The 19,816-nt window shown below is 47.1% G+C and overlaps 1 protein-coding gene across 3 annotated transcripts in view; it reads left to right on the top strand.

Annotated features, from left to right (window-relative positions):
• Window positions 1-19,816, top strand: part of LOC142578789 (fatty acyl-CoA reductase 1-like) — a 103,695-nt gene that overhangs the window by 33,096 nt on the left and 50,783 nt on the right. Inside the window, exon 1 of one of the 3 annotated variants that reach the window (XM_075688363.1) lies at window positions 6,371-6,525. The exons of 1 other annotated variant lie outside the window; for it this stretch is intronic. In XM_075688363.1, the coding sequence (XP_075544478.1) occupies window positions 6,420-6,525 (106 nt within the window). In that variant the 5' untranslated portion in view covers window positions 6,371-6,419. Of the gene's footprint in view, window positions 1-6,370; window positions 6,526-14,913; window positions 15,206-19,816 lie in introns of those variants that run through there. One more of the 3 variants, XM_075688366.1, reaches the window with a different exon arrangement.

The raw sequence follows: 19,816 nt of genomic DNA, 5'->3' as shown, positions 1-19,816 counted from the left end.
AAGGCTTCGCCATTTCAGCGCAGAACGCAAGTGAGAATGCCAGAAACATGCAGACATCGGAACAGGGGGTGGTCCACTATACGAGAATGCATTCTCGGGAAGGACGACTTCCGCAGCGTGTCCGACGATGGCCGAGATGCGGAAGCGACACTCATGAAGAATTCACCAACAAACCGTGTGTCGTAATTGTGGTCGGCGCGGGCACATCGCCAGGGTGTGCCGTTCTGGAACGTGAGGTATAAGCCTCGCGGTAGCTACGCCATGTTGGCGGATTCCGGGCACCGATCGCCCGATCACAAATCACTTATTGCCAACTAACAGACAGACTGTGAAACCGGTTTTTAAGGAAATCACTTGGAATGGTGTTCCTCTTCGCATGCTGGTGGATACCGGATCGCCAGTTAGCGTCGTCTCACAGCGGTGTTTCGGCAGCACCGGCACAACCGGTCACCGTTAACCACTACGACTGTTCGACTTTCCTGGTGTTTTTTTTTTTTGTGTGTGTGTTCTTTTTTTTGGGGGGGGGGAGGAGCTTCCCGTGGCGGGTCAAGTACGCATGATTGCGTCGTGTGATGGACACACGGTAGCCGGAGCATTAGTGATCGTAGACACCCCCGGCCCGGCGCTTTGTGGAAGAGACATTATAAAAGCCTTCAGCCGATGTGGGGTAGCAATGCTGGAAGCCAACCTTGCATCGATGATTCAAGCACAACCGGACCAAGCCGATAAAAAAAACTACGAACTTTACCTGGTAACTTCACGGATGTATTTGATTCGGGACTTGGAAGATTCACCGGCCCGCCAGTGAAATTCTAACACAAGCAACAGGCAACACCTCGTTTCTGCAAAGCTCGTTCCTTACCTCATGCCTTGGTTGACAAGGTTTCGGAGGCATTTGATCGGATGGCGGAGGACGGTGTTTTATCACCTGCAACGACGGCATGCAGAATGGGCAACACCTGCCGTCCCTGTCGTGAAACCTGATGGATCCATCTGAGTTTGTGGAAATTTCCGACTGACTGTGAACGCAGCTATACAGTTACTGAACAATATCCTCTGCCACGGGTGAAAGACATTTTCGCAGAACTAAACGGTGGTGAATTATTCACCACCCTCGACTTGACACAAGCCTACAATAAACTACCGTTGGATGACAAAGCTAAGGAATTAACAGTGCTCAACACACACAAGGGCCTGCTTCAACAGACCTCTTCGGAGTAAGTTCAGCGCCAGCCATCTTTCAAGAACGAATAGACTTGCTCTTCAGTGATCTGCCAGATGTCCAAGTTTACCTCGTTGCCACAACCTTCGCATGCGAAGGTTGTGGGATCGTTCCCCATTTGCGGCAAGTTGTTTTTAGAGCGCAGCTCTTTGGCGTCCGTTCCTGGGTTTCGCGTCGTCGTCGTCGTCGGCGTCGTCGTCGGCGTCGTCGTCGGCCTCGTAACCAGCTCCGCCCCCCTTTCATCCCCCCAGCGCTAGCAGCGACCGACTGATACCGCTGGATGCCGCTGACGCCGCTAGAGAGTCAAGATAACGTGACTGCATAGAACACCGTCGCCGCCATGCAGAAAGAGGAGGAAAGGGTCCCCCCCGCCCCCCTGTTCTTGTGTGGCGGATAGCTGGGGTTGACTCACTATCGCCGTCAGCGGCATCAGTCAGTCGCTGCTATCTCTTCCCTCCTCCCTTTATCGTGTTGTCCGCTTGCTGCGCGCGCTTCTGCCCCCATCGTTTGCCGCTGGGTGTACACGCCGCCCCCCTCCGCTTCCGCTTACTGCTGGTTGCTCTCGACGGCGGCGATGAGCCTCCGCTTCGGCGGCGCGAACTGCAGGGTCTTCTCGGCGGCGGCGATGAGCTTCTGCTTCAGCCTCGCTTACTGCTGGTTGCTCTCGACGGCGGCGATGAGCCTCCGCTTCGGCGGCGCGAACGGCAGGGTCTTCTCGGCGGCGGCGCTTAGCCTCTGCTTCCCCCACGGCTGTGACAACCTCGCGAGGCACTTGTATAGATCTCGTCTTTGAGAATCAAGCATTGGTGTACCAAGTCGAACATATATCAGTCTATTTCTCCGACCACAAAGCTTCCTTCATGACTGTCAAGAACTGTTAGTGGAGTCTTTGTTAAAGGAATACGTGTGAAAAATAAAAAAAAATTATGTGATAGCGCATACATGTGTTGCTCGATTTCTTTGCCTCAATCTATCCAAAAGGTGAAACAGCTTATTTGCTGCGCTCACATTTCGCATTAAGAAGTAACGTAATCGTCGGTAATTTTTTCATCCACTTTCATTTACATTATATTTATCGTTTCTTGTATTTCATTTATTAAGCACAAGTAATCTCCCTTATGTTGTCCTTGGTGTCAGAGTTTGTTGGCTTCTTATGGTATTTTTGAATGCTGACACTTTGCTGCTTTGTTTCACTGGAAGGTGGGGCCAGTCGAGCTGCGTTTCAAGTCGCAGCTTATTTCCCGCCTTCCACGCCACAGTTTTCCTGCCTGTCTGTCTGTCTCTCTCTCTCTCTCTCTCTCTCTCTCTCTCTCTCTCTGTGCGTGCGAGCGTGCGTGTGTACGCGCGCGCGCGTTCATTGTCGTTCATCTTCGCGGTTGAAGCGAACCAGAAGCACAGTCTTGGCTCCTGGATGCATTCTCGCGACGTAACGCCGATCGTTGGGCGAACAAATCCTCGACGGCGTCGTATCGCGGTGCCCTCGAGACATCGATAAGATTTTGCCCGTTTCCCAGCGGCGTTTGTGCGCAGGTTACCGCCTTTTTGCTTTTTGAGTGAAGTGACCTGACGTAATATCTTGTTGCCAACCGCTTCGTCGGCTATCCAGACCGCAACGAAAACGTAGCAACGACTGCAGTCTTTCCTTAAAGATGAGTACGTGATTACATTTTGTGCGAAGCGGGCATATATATATATATATATATATATATATATATATATATATATATATATATATATACATATATATATATATATATATATATATATACGTTCATGCCGTTCAGTCTCGGCGTGAGAGTTCCGGGCAAGGTTCCCTGCCTTCTCAGCGTTTCATTTTGAGTCTAAATCGCGAAGCGTGGAGGGAAATGGGGAGAGCACGTTCCCGGAGTTTATTCTGCGATTGAAGATATGTTGAAAATTCATAGTTTAAATATGTTTAGATATTTGAACTCTCAATTTTCACTCTGAAGTAAACCCCGGAAACTTTCTCTCCCCCTTTCCCTCCCCCTTCGTGATTTCGATTCAAAATTCAAACAGAAAGAATTCGAGTTTACATATACTGCAAATTAGATTACAGTACAGGTAAACTCGCATATCCGTCTTGTTCGTTTGTTCTTTAATCGTCGCAGTCGTTACGAGATTTAAACGTACACGGGATTAAATGTTAACATAAGGGGTACAACAACACTTTTATTATGCATTACGTACCTGCAATATATTTAGCCTTGCGTTCATTCTCTGCAGCCAAGCTTTATTTAAGGTGTCTGTACCGAGACGTACAGTTAACTGACAAGAGAGATAAAAATAAATATTGATAAAGGTAGACAGCGTAACCAGTTTCCTAATAATGTGCGACTCTACACCGGCGCCGGAGGAATTTGGGAGATTTATTTATTTATTTATTTATTTATTTATTTATTTATTTATTTTGGAATAGTGTCAATCCCATGAACAGGATTATTACAGGAGTGGGTGTTTAGTACAGGTAATGCACAGGCACAAGCATTGTACTCGCTATATAAGGAAAAATAAAAACAAGAACGCTGTAAAATTAACGGCAAACAAAAAATTTGGCACTTTTGTGGGAGCACAGGCAGTATACATTTCTCGATTTCCTCTGCAAACTTTTGTTGTGTTGGCTGTTCTACATAAAATTCGTCGAGCGCGTTCCATTGCCTGATTACTTGAGGGAAAAAAGAAAAACGAAATGTATTGTTAATGCAGAAATATTCTTTGCACATTGAGTCCTGCTTTTGGCGCACTTTCCCTTGTTCCTTTATGCTAACGAAAGCTACGGCGTTAGTTTTGAAGTGATCATTCAGCAATTGATAAAAAACTTGGAATGAAATAATAATGAAAACAATACGGGCAAGCGATAAAATGTGCGTGCCTGTGCACGAAGAGGGCGAAGTACGCACCTGATGCCAACCGCCGTGCACTGTTGTCAGTTTCATAGAATTCATCGAACAATTTTCTTAACTACACGACTCGAACTCAGCGGTGTACACGGACTTAGACCAGACATTTCAGCGAAGTAAATCATACAAACACAGCGTTACAGAAGCGGATGTTTTTTTTTAGGCGGCGCATTACTCGCGTGGGGTGCACATAAGAAATTGCGCGGTACTCGCCGATCAGCATTTTAATGAACTAAAATTAGGTAATTACCATTTTCATTGCACACTATAAACGCGACGTTGTATACTTGCGAAACTGAAACCGACGTACTGATCAAGGCATGTCCAGTTAATAAAAAAAATCTGAAAGTATAGTCTCCAGATATCCGTCTCTGCAAGATCTACCACGATATGCATTGGCGTTCCGCAGTATGCAAAGCTTTACGGGATAATATATGTTGGAACACCAGGGCACTTTGTCGGAAGTTCGCGGGCGGATATTTCAAAACTGGTGCCAGCGTTGAGCGCTGACTGGCATCAATTACACACTCGCGACATGTTCTCCGTTTTTTTCTTCTTCTTCTTCTTTGATATTTTCACACAGGATGTGCGGTGCTGCTGCTGGGGAGACAGAGATATGAACATTTTTGTTTACTGCGTGCCGGTGCCCCCATAGATTCACTTTCTCCCTCTTTCTATTCTATTGATTGGAAGGGAAGGGGCATTGTTTAAGGTTTTCTCAGAGAACCCTGTATTTTAACCTTTCATTGAGAGTAGCACGCCATGCCTTACTGGCTCCAGGCCAACACCTCCCGTTTTCATAAATGCCAGCATACTTCCCCTATAGTATGCTAGCTGGGGGTGCTTAGTTTGCCTGTAGGATTACGATGTGACGATCCGGGCAAACCGAGGGGCGTCTTTGACCATCTGCGTGTCAGTGAAAATAAAGTGCAAAGATAGAAAAGTGGGATCGGAGGCGCTGTGGATCATCGACGTTGATGCTTAGGCGCGGCGGTTAAAACTCGGATACGTTTGGCCGCGCCTCGGCCTATAGTGAACGCTGGCGTATCCCTTCCCGGATTAAAGTCGTTGAGCTCCTGGGTAAACCGAGACACGAATGTGAGATCAACGTTGGCGAATGTAGAGGCCAAAGAATGACGACAAGCCAAATTTGAGAATGCACATGCCCTATACTATATATTAGCGCGCATGCAGGTGATTGAAATTTTGTTTCCCTACCTCAACGCTTGGCGAAGGCACCTTCACATCGCCCAGGGCGTGTTTGCATGGAAATTTTAATGAGCCAGACAGCAGCGCTCTGGAGAGGCGTGTATATATATATATATATATATATATATATATATATATATATATATATATATATATATATATATATATATATATATATATATTCTTCTCGGAGAACGCCAGAAGCGTTGCTTCGTACTCGGGGGGCCACAGCGTTATAAGCGCCCGATTAAATTTGTATAGGGCCCGTCTGTCGATGTGGCCCCGCCAGCGTACGCATTTTCGCTGACGCAATCGACAACAATGGGCAAATCCCCGATCGATTTGCTTTGGACAACACCTGACGCGTTTTCAGCGGCATGGATGCACAATCATGAGTTCTAGCTATAGACCCTTGCGTGAGTTACGCAAACGTCGTATACGGCGAATGACCACCGGAAAGTCGTCAGGATTCTCCTCTCGCGCGCCCCACTGCCTTAAATCCTGAACAAAGCGCGAACAAGTCTTTCCTTGTTATCCGAACGTACTTCCTTGCTTCAAGGTCGCTTCTCTTACGTAGTTTCACGCGAAGTCGCCTTATACCTGCAGCCGCAGTGTGATCGGATGATTGTAGAGAGAACGTAGAATGCGTAGCAAACGAGGTGCGGGGACAGTTGGAGAGAGAGAGAGAGTGCGTGTGTGTCCGTGGAATATAGACCTCATTTTGCAACGCAAATGCCGTTACGTTCAGGTATAAGTGCATGAGCGAGGCATTAACGAAGTCGAAAAGAAGAAAATGTCCTGCGGTCTATACTCTAATGTTACAAAATAAATATAGTATAACTGGCAGAGTGATGAACGGGGCCGGGACAGCAGGATGCGCGCAGGACCACGCTTTAAAGAAAAATGAAATGAAAAGAACGCCGATTTCTCCTCCTCCTATATCTCACCCTTTCCTCATTGTTTGTCCCGTACCAAACTTGAGAGTTTGACGCGTCAGCTTTTATGGTGTCCGATGCTCTCCGACGTGCACAGTGCCGTGACAGGTGTTGTGCCGTACGCACCTCCGCGCCATGGGATCCGCAGACCTGCTACCGCGAAACGCCGAACCGCTGCCGCCGCAAGCGTCCAAGGAAGCAGCGAGCGGCGGTAAAAAGCGGAGCGCAAGAACGTCAGTCGGTGAGCGCGCGCAGTAGTTTTCTGTTTTCGCCTCGTCTTCGCATTCCTTTTAACGCGATAGCTGTTCGTGAGGTCATATACATGTAGTCGTCGCTGAGAATGCCTGTCGGTTTCTTTTTCATCTAAAATGCGCCTATGCAGACTTGAGCGATCCGACCACGGTTTCTCAACTTATTCCTTGCGAAGGCAGCCCACTACAAACATCGTCGTCTACACGAGAACTTTTTTTTTTTTTCGGTGCGCGCAACGTCTTGGCTGTTGCCCGCTGCGGCCTCCGAGGTGCGTATACTCTACTGACCAAAATGTGTGACCACTGAGGATACCGCGATAAAGGCGATTTTCTTATCCGGCCATGAATGTAACTCGAAATGGAGGACTGCAGTGCAAACTTGGCATTGCGGACTTTCCAGTGCGACTCGTCGATTTCAAGTTTGTGCCTCGGAATCACGAAGAAATTCCGCTTATTTAAGCCGAACCTCTGATCAGTGTACTTTTGCCCTCGGGTGCGTGCGTGTACCCGTGACGTAGCGCCACTCGCAGAATCTGAACGGGGAGAGTCCGCCTCCCGAATGCACGTGGCTGCACGGCCCCCGGAGCTTCGTTTTTCTTCCCGTGTGGCGAGTGCTGATGCTAAGGCCTGACGACGGCGACGACGACGATGTGGTGACGAAATGATAGACGGACACAGCAGCCCCGGTTTCAAGTTCTTTTTAAAAAAACGATGAAGAGAAAAATAACTTGTGCTATAATAAGTACGCTTTTACAAAAAAATAATAAGAAGAAACAAAAAACGCACTTGCCGTGTGAGGAGGCTTGATGATCCAGAAAAGACGGCGCAAGAAAGAAAGATTTGGGCGCTGTCAACTTGCAGTGTACTTGGCTTGGTTGTGTATTTACCCATTCGTGACGTTTTCTTTTGCTTCGTCTTTTTCTTCTTCTTTTATATTATTGCATGCCCACCTGCTATTGAAAATAAGTAAATAAATAAATGGAGCGGCGGCGCCGAGGACGTCGCTTTCAAGTTCTTGGGACAGCTACCCGTGGTGTGGCAGATTTTGGTGAGCGCTCATCGAACTTAGTTTGGCTTGTTTTATCGGTGAAGACGGACTACATTGTATTCTGAAGCAGCCGAAGAAGCAACTTGACAAATTTCAAGAACTTTAATTACTGCAGCAGAATCGCCGAAATACGAGAAAATAACTTAAGTTAGTAAAGTCACCTGCACTCCGTGTAAAGGTGCTGACATTTAGGCAAGAAATTCAAGGCTTCGACTTTATTTTTTCTTCTATACCAGTCAGCTATTATTGCGAAATTAACAAAACTAGAGTTTTTATTGAATCAGTCAGACTCCCGGTAAGAACAAATCGAAGAGACCGGATAACCTGTTAACCTTTTCATGCCTTCAAATGTCGTGATCATGATAGCTACGGTGCGTGCAGTAAGGTTGTTCGAGAGTCCGTAATAGTATTATTTCAAAAAAAAAAAAGAAAGGAATTAGAGGGCACAAGTTCAAGAAGCAGCACATTAATAGACACATACACAATACATAATCATTTCAGTTTACTTCAGCAATGCGTGTTTTATGCGCAGCCCAACTGCTTACATTGGGAGCGAGAGCGTGCATTCTATGGCCAAATTAGATGAGAACGCACTATGCCGCGAATGACAGTAAGCTTTAATGCCATTGGCTATGCTCGTATACCACCTTGCAAATTACCTTCAACCTTCCACTTGAAGGCATTAGAAAGGTAATGCTTTCTTTCTCATGCGATAGATCTACTAGGCTACTGAGTGATTGTCGCTTACTAGCACTGTGCAAATGCGTGCGATGACACAAAAGCTGACATTTCACCTACCTTCCTGAAAGATCCTTGGTGCACTCATTTAATTGAAGATATATATATATGCATATATATATATATATATATATATATATATATATATATATATATATATATATATATATATGCACCAATATATCGCTTCCATCAAGTCTTAGTACCACTGGGTGCTACTTTCCATAATTACGAGTTTGCAAAGGCACTTCGAGGTTCCCCTTAATTAGTTCATATGGTGTCAGCCCTGACGGTTTGTACATCATAGTCGACGCTGGGGCAGGTGAAACGCCCTTTGCTTCTCACCTATAGCTACCTTTACAGGTTTGCGGATCCGGGCATATCAGTGAGTATATAGACTAGCCGAGCTTTAGGTTCGTGTTAAGCGGATCTTATTTGCGTCGGCTCCATAACAAACGAACCAAATGTTCACACATTGTTCTTCGTAAGCGAAACTTCGGCTTAACCGGTTTGCGTAAATAGGGGACGCATTCTGCGACGATCCCGTTCGACGTTACTATCGCTATCGCATGACGTAGGGCTCAACTAGCCAATCAGCTCATCCGGTTTTGTTCAACGAGCCTATCAGCGCGCGCCTGACGGCCGAGGCGATAGTATCGCCGGAAGTGATTGTCGGAGAATGCGTCCCTCGATTTAGTGTTTACCTTTAGCTGTTGTTTTACCTTTAGCTTGGCGCGTTTCGAACTCACGACTTTCCGTTTGCGAGCCAAGTGTTGTATCCAGTGCACTGCGGCAGTTCCGTTGCAGTTTCAGAGCAGTAGGAGCATGCGATGCAGGTCGACGCACCTGTCCGGCTAGGCAATTAGGCGCACCACTTCGCACGTGCTTCGCGTAGGACCGGAGCCTGAATTTCCAAGCAATGGGACACATTATTTCTCTTAGTGTATGTGAACAGAAAGTTCTCGTTCGATTAAACCTGAAGTATTTGTCGGAGGTATTGCCAGTAAATGCGCACTTCCTGCACGCAGTGCTGCATTCTTCCACAGTACGGAAACGCTTGAAGTGGAACAGCAGTGCATTTCGCTTCGGATGTTTAGCACTTGCTTCTTGAAGATGGCGCAAAGCACATAGTTTCTAGCAAAATGTGATGCTTTGACTGCTGCATGTGGTGACTTTAACTCTGCTATTACAACATATTCTCTAAAAGTACTAAATAATCATTAATATTAGCTAAAGCTAGTGAATTTCTTGTATAATAGCACGAATTCCTATTTCCGCAGCTGCGAGGAAGTAGCGAGATATACAGAGAGCTCGATCAAGTTATGAAGATGGCATTTCCTAAAGCTACAAGCTCTATCGAAAGTTTCCCGCTCCGAGGCGACATTGTTGTGCCGCTTCTGGTTCGGATTGACATTTACAAAGGCCCAATATAGCAGCAGTCGCCGGGGTACCGAAGCAAAATGTGCTTCAATGGCTTATGAGCCAGTCGGCTGAGCCAGAAAACATTTCACACACATACAGAGAAAAAGAGATATTTTGGGGTTTATGGGGTTTCACGTGCCAAGACCACTTTCTCATTATGAGGCACGCCGTAGTGGAGGACTCCGGAAATTTAGGCCACCTGGGGTTCTTTAACGTGCACCTAAACCTATGTACGCGGGTGTTTTCGCCCCCATCGAAATGCGGCCGCCCAACACCACTGAGCAACCGCGGCGGGTACGGCACACGAAGAGAAAGGACACGATAACGCAAAGCTGGGTATCGACTTCACCGCTGGTTTCTTCCATTCAAGTTGCTCCGAAGCTTCGTCAGTAATAATGATCATTTGTCTCCGATCCCCTGTATCGCAGAAACACGTGGTACATATACATATTCATGAAAAGTTTATGTATAATCAATTTAATCTTCTGATGCCGCACAGAATATGGCCTTAGGCTCAATCAACTCGCCAAGAGACCGCGGTTTGCTACCAATGAGGTTAATCAATCTGCTAACGGTGACGTATAGCGTTGAGTTCGCCTGTATTGCAGATTCCGATAGAAAAACAGGCAATATAGTATTAATTTACTAAATGAGGGGAAGAGAGTATAGCCTATTAACGGCATTTATAGCGCACATGTCTTTATATCCGCAGTGCACATTGTGAAAATTATGTAGTAATATGCACGCTGATGACAAAGGCAACAACGCAGAAAGGACGCGCACATTGCTGCATGCGTGCTTTCCGTCGTCTCTTGGGGCGGTTGAATAGAGTAATGATGGCTTGTGTTACGATGACGATACTATATGCGCGGACCAGCGGAGCTTCGACGTGTGTTATAGGTGTGCGCCTCACGAGTCTCTGGCTCACGTTGAGGTTTGTGTCACTAGCGCCGGCAGACTGAACCGCGATATCGAATGTCAGAAAGCCCGTCTAAGCACTTAGTCACGGGCGTTTAGACGACGCGCTTCGTCGCACGTGTGCGCGGTCTAGCGTGACAAACTGCGCAAGACGGATAGGATTGTTCTCGGCGCAAGTCGTGGCTTGATAATCGGCTGCTGAAACAAGTACAAACGTCGCTTGGATAACACGAGGCTCTTGCGCTCTGTGACGTTATACAAAGTTGTTGTTGTTGCTCTTTCTTTAGCTGCACCAAATTTTTAGTGGCAGGAGCATCGAGTGGCACTATTGTTTCAATTGCGTAGCACTTTCGGTTCGCCTCCTGACACGGCCGGGAAGGAAATGCAAAATAGATCAGAGAAAATAGAAAGAAGAAATTGTGCAGTACACAATTCATGGGTTTCATTATAGATGTGACATCAGAGCATAAGTTTAGTTATAAGTTGAGTTACTTAAGTGTCTGGAATAATTATAATTAATTAGAAATCACTGAGACGACCGGATACGAAATTCAAAATAAACGAGAAAACATAGAAAAGAAATACTACAGTACAAAATTAATGGGCTTCGTTATACATATGGTATTAGAGCATACGTTTAGTTACAAGTTGAGTTACTGAGGCGTCTGGAATAATTAGAATTAGAAATCACTGATTACCGCACACCAAGGCACATAATTGCAGATTTTAGAGACCCGCCACGTGAGCACGATTTCGGCGACATTCCTGGAAACCCGGAATTAGAAAGCAGAAGTAATGACGTCACTAATTACATCACGCACAGCAAAGTGTCATGACATTTAACCGGCTAATTAAAGGAAAGCAAGGTACCTCCGAGTTCGGTTCGTGCGTTGCGTTCGCCTAAAGTTAACCGAAAGGACGCCGAGGTGCGAGTGCCACTAATGGCATCTTCGGCAGGCCCTTTGGAAGCGCTCTAGACCGCTCTCGCGAGCGTCGTCGCCTTCGGCCGGTTGAAAGGGGGTGCGCGCTTTGCCCCGTTCGGCTGGTTCTTTTCGATCACTCTCCTCCATCGAGCGCTCTGAGGCGCTCCGAGCCCTGTCGTCGGAGCAGTCGTCGAGATTGAGAGCGTTTCCCGCAACGTCATCGCAGCACAGCGTCGCCGCGGTTGGCGACCGTCCATCGTAACCTAGGCAACCCAGGCCTCAGCGTGCTGGCGTCTCGACGAACGCTCGTCCCACCGTCGCGTCCGCCGGTTTTCCCGGCAGCGCCGGGGGCTTTGGATAGGCGAAACATTTGCACGTTGGCAGTAGTCCCGTGGTTATGCATCTGCCACTTCCTCCTCCGAGAGCGAGTGTGCGCTTGTCCTCTGCCTTCGTGGAACGCCGCCGGATCTGCCCGACTCTGCTTCGGGGCATGGAGGAGACCAGTCGAAGATGCCATAAGAGACACCTAAGTCAAAGATTACGGTCGCCTGCCAATATTTTTAGATTGCCTATGGTAGATAGCAGAATTCTAACCCTTCATCTAAATTACTCGATGAGGCGGCCATTACTTCTGCGAGAAATCAAAATGTTCAATGGAATAATTAGCGTAATCACTCTAATTAACGTTTAATAAATTACGCCACCTATTTCAATCTACGAATTATAGCCGCTGAGTTCACACGGCATATCCACTTGGAACGAATTCTCTGTACAGCACCAGTTCCGTGGCATAAATTTTTCGTGTCCGACGAAATGCACTGGCGTTGCAGTTACTTTTTTACGAAACCGCTATTTTATGCATTGAAGCGCAAAAGTAAGTGGAACATCAATGTATTTCGACGGTCACTTTGAAAATTAATATCTTGGAACTGGTACTGTCCAGAGAATTCGTTCCAAGTGGATACGCCGTGCGAATTCAGCGGCTATAATTCGTAGATTGAATTAGGTGGCGTGATATTGACAAGTTAATTAGCGTAATGATGTTAATTATTCAATTGAAAATTTTGATTTCTCGTAGAAGTAACGGCCTCCTCATCGAGTAATTTAGATTAAGGTTTAGAATTGTGCCATCTGCCATAGGCAATATTTAAAAAAGTTGGTGCAGCTAAAGGAAAAAAAACACCCTGTATAAGTGGGCCGACAGCCCAGGCAAACGATAATGATGACGAGCGAGCTCGGTCAACGCTACAGCAGCGTTATTGCATGGCCTTCTAGGCGTTTACCGCGCGATCTCGGAGGCCAAAGGCCATGGTGTTGTCGCGCCTCGTTTGGCCGTGAAGACCGAGTAACGGAAACATATTTCCAAGGCAATGCGTCGTCGTATACTGCAGGCGCCGGAAGCCACTAATGACGTCTGACCGTCACTGTATAGATCGCACTTGCCTACGAGCGCAAATTAATTAGAGAAGCCGCGTTGCACTCCGGGCTAACTTAAGCCAAATTTGACTAGGGTTATTGAAAGTGCACTTAAATATAAGTACACGAGGATTCCTGCATTTCGCCCCCAACGACCTGGGGCCGCCGCGGCCGAAACTCTAACCCATATGACCATGATATGACTCCGTGTTCAACTGAGCCACCAAGGTGGGCGAATACTATGTTGCAGTGTTTGCTGCCTTGTATTTAAAAAAATTGACTAAAACGCGTACGCCAACGAAAAAAAAGAAAAATGCTTTCTTAATGCTGCAAATATTCCGCGTTCCCATGCGCTGCGCGTAGCCACCTTTGCTGGCCCAAAACCGAGATCTCGGAGGCTCGTATGACTGTACGACCGCTTGTAGCGCCGTTGTCGATAGGTGTTACGGCAATGTTACTCCTGAAACGGCCGAACGTAAACGCGCCCAAGCCGCAGCCCGCTGTCGTCGCCATGACTTCAATTACGACTCTTAGAATACAAATGACGGGGATGAAGCCAAGGCACGATGGCGGAAGTGCAAGAAGTGAACAGCACTACTTTGCAAGCATTATATACGGGCGCGTATAAATCACCGACGTCGCAGTGCAAGCGGCGACGTGTGCGACAACTTTCCCTCCCGCGATTGCACAGCCGCAGCTCGGCCGTGTTTTCCGACCGGCACCAAGTGCAACGGGCGCGCCCTGAGCTGCTGCTCGGCAGGCGACCGCGCGAGACAATGAGGACTAACGCACGTGCATCCGTCGCGTACGCAAGGCCCGTGACAGGAGACTTTGTCGGGGCGTGCTTTCTCTCTCGGAGAGCGCACTCTGCCGACAGCTTCCCCGGTGCGCCTCCCGAGTCACAAACACCCGGTGCACGGTCGGCGTAACGGAAGGCCAGCTGTGACATTGTGCAGAGACGTCCGATATCCAGCTGCTTGCTTGCTTGAAAGCATTTATTGAAAACAAAAAGAGAGGTGGAGACCTTAAGGGGCGCCGCAGTGGGTGGAGTCCCTATTCCGGGACCCCATTGCCGCGCGCTTGCGCTGCCGCCGTGTACTGCTACTACATCCCGAACACTTCGCGCCCGACGCCCGGGTTGCTTCTTCGCCATGTCGGGGATGGAGGGCGATATGGAGGAAGAAAGGGGGTTACCTATGGAACAACAATAGCAGGGTCGACCGCGCTTTAGCCAGGACATAAAACAGCAACGTTAAATCAGTTCAGAGTGTGTGTGTGTGTGTGTGTGTGTGTGTGTGTGTGTGTGTGTGTGTGTGTGTGTGTGTGTGTGTGTGTGTGTGTGTGTGTGTGTGTGTGTGTGTGTGTGTGTGTGTGTGTGTGTGTGTGTGCGCGTGCGCGCGTGCGCGCATGCATGCGTGTGCGCGCTAGTCGGCCAATCTAGACCAAGACGGCCTTGTAACACGCGAAAAATGTATAAGAGAGCCTGGCCGACAGGTGCAACGAATATTCCACGATCAACCACGCGCACGCGATGCGTCAAATGGAATGTCGTCCCGAGCAGTGCCTGTGCGAAGGAACCTCGCGGTAAAGCAGAAAAAAAAAACGCACCACTGCTCTTCCCGAAACACAACGCCACTTGAAACGACGGTAAAAGCTTTTGCCTTAAAAAGGGAGCACGCGATGTGCTGCGTCAGCCAGGCGGGCTCGCCGGATATGGAGACCACGGGAGAGTCCATCGTGCAGCAATTGACGGAAGTGGCTCGGAAGACGTACCTGCCACGATCTCGACAGGGCATTTTGAAATGGGCGTATGAAATTATTCGAATTTACGCCGCTTGCGACGGGCGCGTCTGTACACCACCCAGAGAAGTTGAGCGAGTGGCTTTGTCCAGCAGATCCGTGTGAAGCGCGATTGTGCCGACGGAACATCGGGACGGGTTGAGTCGGCCGCCAGCTGTCGACCCGACTTAGTATATCGGACACCGCAAGAGGCAACCGCGGAGCTCGTTCCGACCGCGTCGTTTGGATGCGTGCCCGCGTGCTGCGTGCTGGCCGTGCGATCGCTGCTGCACCAGTCGGGAGCGTATGTACACAGGCGGGGGCGTTGGCCCTCTCGGTCCCGACGACCGCTCTCGACGGACGCCTTTTCAAGGCCCGCGTGGGCAATCGACCGAGCAGCGTCGATCGTCTCCGCCGCCAGGCCGTGTGAGTTCCGCCTCAGCGCGTATCGCGCTCTATCTCTTTGGCTCAGCGCCGTAGTCGCTACAGGTGTCACATCAAAGCCGCGCCGACCGACCCTTGAGTCTGTCTCTCGTGGCCGCCGTAGCGTCGCCACCGCGATGTCTACTGGTTTCAGCGGCGTTGGAGTTCTGTAAGCTGGCATATTTGCGCTTGGCGACCTTGCCTATGGGCCAAGTACAATATATCAGCGAAAATTTCGTCTTGTTGCGTGACCACTCGAGTCGGCTACGCGTGTCGCGAGAGTGTACGACAGAGCACTCCTGCGATTCACGTACTCTTAGTGCCCGCAGCATATAATATTGTCTCCGTTCATCAGAGCGACAATATATTTTAATTCAAGTGATTTGCCGCTAGGTATGCGCAGCAAAAGAAAAGTAATAGAGTTGCAAGAACGTTGTAATTATTGACAACTCACTCTCTCACTCACTCACTCACTCACTCACTCACTCACTCACTCACTCACTCACTCACTCACTCGCTAATTCATTCATTCATATGGTCAACTTTAATGTATACATGGGGGGAGGGTTCAACCTCCAGAATGTGTAAAATGGTAAATTGTATATAGATAGTACTAGGTATAATATGCGCATATTTACACTTGAGGCTTTTTTAATAGTTATAAGCCTGACAAGCCGCTTCACTAGTGCTGGTATGTATAGCACGAGGTCTGTCCCAAAAGTTCGCGCAGCAAGTCACCAAAAAAGTGGGAGAGCGTGTGACCACGCTTCTTTCCCGCTCTCCCCACTCGAGAGGAATCCAGCTGCACGGCTAAGCCAGAAAGTTGTGCATATATATATATATATATATATATATATATATATATATATATATATATATATATATATATATATATATATATATATATATATATTTGTGCAACCCAGTTTTGACCTTTGTCGTAATGGCGATCACCCAACATAGAGAACAAAGGACACATTTCTTGTGAAATTCGGTACGAATGAGACAGAAATTTATCAAATGTCGCGACATGCGTATGTAAAGTACGCCGTAAAGAAAATAACGTTCTTCAAATGAGTCCGTTAAGCGCTTTCTGGAAGGTCGTGAAAACCTCAAAGGCGCCATGAGATCAAGACACCCCTCCACCACGCGCGAAGGTGCAAACATCCATCGTGTGCGTTTCATCAAGTGAATGGTTTATGCAAGAACCGTTCGATTTGAGCGATTCCATTCACAAGATTCTGGGGGAAATCTTTGGAAACAAGAAGGGTTTTCGCTAAGATGGTATACGAAACTATTCACTCCTGAGCAAAAGTTTCGACGAAAATGCTGCATCGATTGGACATTTTCAGACGGAAGCGTTGAATTCTTGAGTCACTACCGACGACAAGTCTTGTATTTACGAATACGAGATCGCAGTGAAGCCGCAGAGCAATGAGTTAAAAAGAAAAAAGAGGAAGACGAGCCAAGGTCAACCCATATAAACAAACAAACAAGCAAACAAATTAATTAAGCGATTAAATAATTATTTAATAATTATGAATTGATTAATGAAAACGCTGAATATCAAAGCTAAATCAGCCATTATCGTCTTTTTTTTACTGATGTGGTATTGTACACAATGAATTCGTAGCTGAAAGTAGAACTGTCATGTAGCTGACTACGTGGAGTTTTTGAAGCGTCTGAAATATCTTGCGCGTCTCGTGTGACCAAATTTATCCAAAGGAAGGCGATGGATTCTGCTCCAGGACAATGCCCCTGTGCACTCTGTATTCACGGCGCTCGAGTTTTTGGCGCATCACTGTGCTCGAAGACCCTCCCTGCACGCCGGATTTAGCGCATGCGCTGCGACTTTGTTGTGTTCTGTTTCGCAATCGCCAACTGGTGCTGCGGAGGCGGTCTTTCGAATGGGCTTCCGGATGGGACGACTTCCAGCGGCGCAACAAGAGCTGGAACCAGTGCATTGTGTCTTATGGGGAGCATTTCTTTGAAGGTGACAACATTGATGTGTCCGTAAATTTGTGAAATGAACTTTGTTTTTAATGTGCGGCACGATATCTTGGGACAGATGTCGTGTAGTATACTACACGTATTCAAGTCACGCCTCCCTTTCTGAATCCGTGTTTTGTGTTTCGATGTTTATCTGTAATGGAGGCGATCTGTTCCCTGACAGGCTGGTGATTAAGATGCCGCTTACGAAGTCGTGACGATGTTATCACGATGCCATGTTCTTCTCATTGTGCAAAAATGAAGGAAGAAAGCAACGGTCGTACGACAATCAGTTGCAGGATGAGTTCCTCGAGCGGTCTTCCCGCTGGTGTTTCCATGAGCGAGTCGATGCCAGCTGGTGTGTTGTCACTACTTTTTGTCTTTCGATGCGTCACTTTGCGCAAGGAGGCGGAGTACAGGGGTTCGAGCAGATGCCCAGGAATGTTTGGCGAGGAAAACACTTGCTTAACGGGATGGCGAGATGCCATTATGCCTTCGAGAAAGAAAAAGCAACGAAACAATGATCCATCAACGACATCTCGAAGCCGGTTATACATTAACCGCGTGTTCAACAGCTTGGCCGTGGGAATCTCGCTGTTCATTACAGCTCATCACCCTGATTGTCCCAACTTGCAGTTGCCCGTAAACAACAGGGTATTACCGTTACGTGAGGCTTGCTATAGTGGGCACCGTAATGCAATTAACGCGGGAAGGTACCTTAAATGACTCAGCCCTAAAGCAACACGACCATTAAAGAAACATTAACTGAACGTACGTCAAGGAAACAAGAGGTTTCGAATGGCTCATACTGTGTGCTTGCGTAAATCGCTCAAGTCTCTCATTTTCTACTTCTCTAGATTTAACTCATGTATTAGTGGGAATTTTGTGTTGCTTATCACCGAGTCGCACTTTTGTTCTTTCTTAGTTCTTGTTTTACAATTCTTATTTTCTGTTTATTTTTTGTTCCGCCTTTTAATTAGGGGCATTCGAATTGTATAATTTCTGAATCGAAACGAATACGAATATATGACCAAACCGGCCCTAGAATATCATAACAAATATCGAACACGTTCTCATTTCTAAACAAAGTTAAATATAAAGTTTATATTAATTAATGCGCTTGGTAAAAAAAAAATGAGGCTGGTTCATAACTTAAAAACAAAAACAAAGGTTACGGCGCTAAGCAGACGAGGACGAAGTGAGACACAAAAGACACATGCGGGCACCAAAAGTGTCTCACTTCGTCCTCGTCTGCTGCCGTCACTATTGCTTTTAGGTCATGAACCAACTAGCTCAGCAACGTGCTTTGTTAAAATGAGGCTTACTTGCGCTATTTGATGCTTGCTTGTAACGCTGTTGGCAACTGGACATCCTGCTAATTGAGGAGCTTGTGAATAAGGAACAACCGAATTAAGTGATCTGGCTTGCCACGACAATGACAGCAGTGGAACAAAAAAGAAAAAAAAAGAAAAAATTAAGAAAGCACAGCGCGTTACTAGAAGTGCATATAGAGTACTGTGCTTGTTGAATGAAAGAAGTGCGTTATTACATGCACAACACATTGTTCTAAATGGATATGAAGAGATCTGGTTAAAAAATAGAATGATCTGCCTAAATCGAGACGACGAATTCGTATACATGCTGCTTAAAGGCGAGGTACTCTTATTGACTGGCTGCAGAGCAGAGTTCATATGGCGACGTGCGTTGGATCGCCCTGGCACTGGTGCCTCAACTCAACATGCGCGACCCTTTTGGGGAAGAATCGTTCGGAACAGTCCTCACTTGCACCGATATTTTTCCCTAGAGTCTCCATTAATTGTTGTTGTCCCTTACATTCGAACAGAAATGCATTCTCGTCAGTTTTAAATAGTGCATTCCAGAATTGAAAACGAAACAAAATAAGAAAGTGTTTTTTTTTAAGCACGCACGAAAACCTAAGGGCACAAGCCTTTCTTCGCATGCATGTCATGTCATGTTCGACATGATGAGAATGACATGCCTTCATGATATTCGCGCACGACACGTGTGACATGCATTTGCATGAAATTAAATATCATCATCATCATCGAAGCGCTTGAGAGGAGCCCGGCTGCATACACGCCTCACGCATGACGCGCTTTAGCCACAGGCAATATACGGTGTGTCGCTACATTGATTCAGTGCTAATCGCATTAACCCCGACAGTCATTGGAAAATGAGTTCTGCGGTATTCTTTTTTTTAAATGTTCTTTCTGTACCAGACTCGCTTACTGAAATTATTATTCTGTATCAATTCCGGATCGCTTCCTTAATAATCGAAGAGGAGTCTCGTTGGATTACAGGGTTTGCATACTAAGCGTCTCATTAGGTGTATGTAGCTTAAACAGCGTCAGATATGGGACTCATGCAGCTTGCTGTCCCGTTGAATGTCAGCACGGCGAAATCCTGTATCTTTCGGTGGCGCTTCCGCACTGTGGCGTGATGGACTTATTGTGTATGTGTGCGGCATGAGCGAACCGACTGCACCAAAATGTAACAACTGAAGAGCATTGTTGGGGGCAGTATTTTCCACGTGCTACAGTGCAGTGCTTGCTAGCAGCTCTGTGAAAACCGGCGCGTACTACATGCATACAGCGGCCTTCATTT

The sequence above is a fragment of the Dermacentor variabilis genome, chromosome 4, assembly GCF_050947875.1.
Source record: "Dermacentor variabilis isolate Ectoservices chromosome 4, ASM5094787v1, whole genome shotgun sequence".
Taxonomy (NCBI): Eukaryota; Metazoa; Arthropoda; class Arachnida; order Ixodida; family Ixodidae; genus Dermacentor; species Dermacentor variabilis.
Note: the sequence above shows the minus strand (reverse complement) of the source record. Positions and strands in the feature narration are given on the sequence as shown.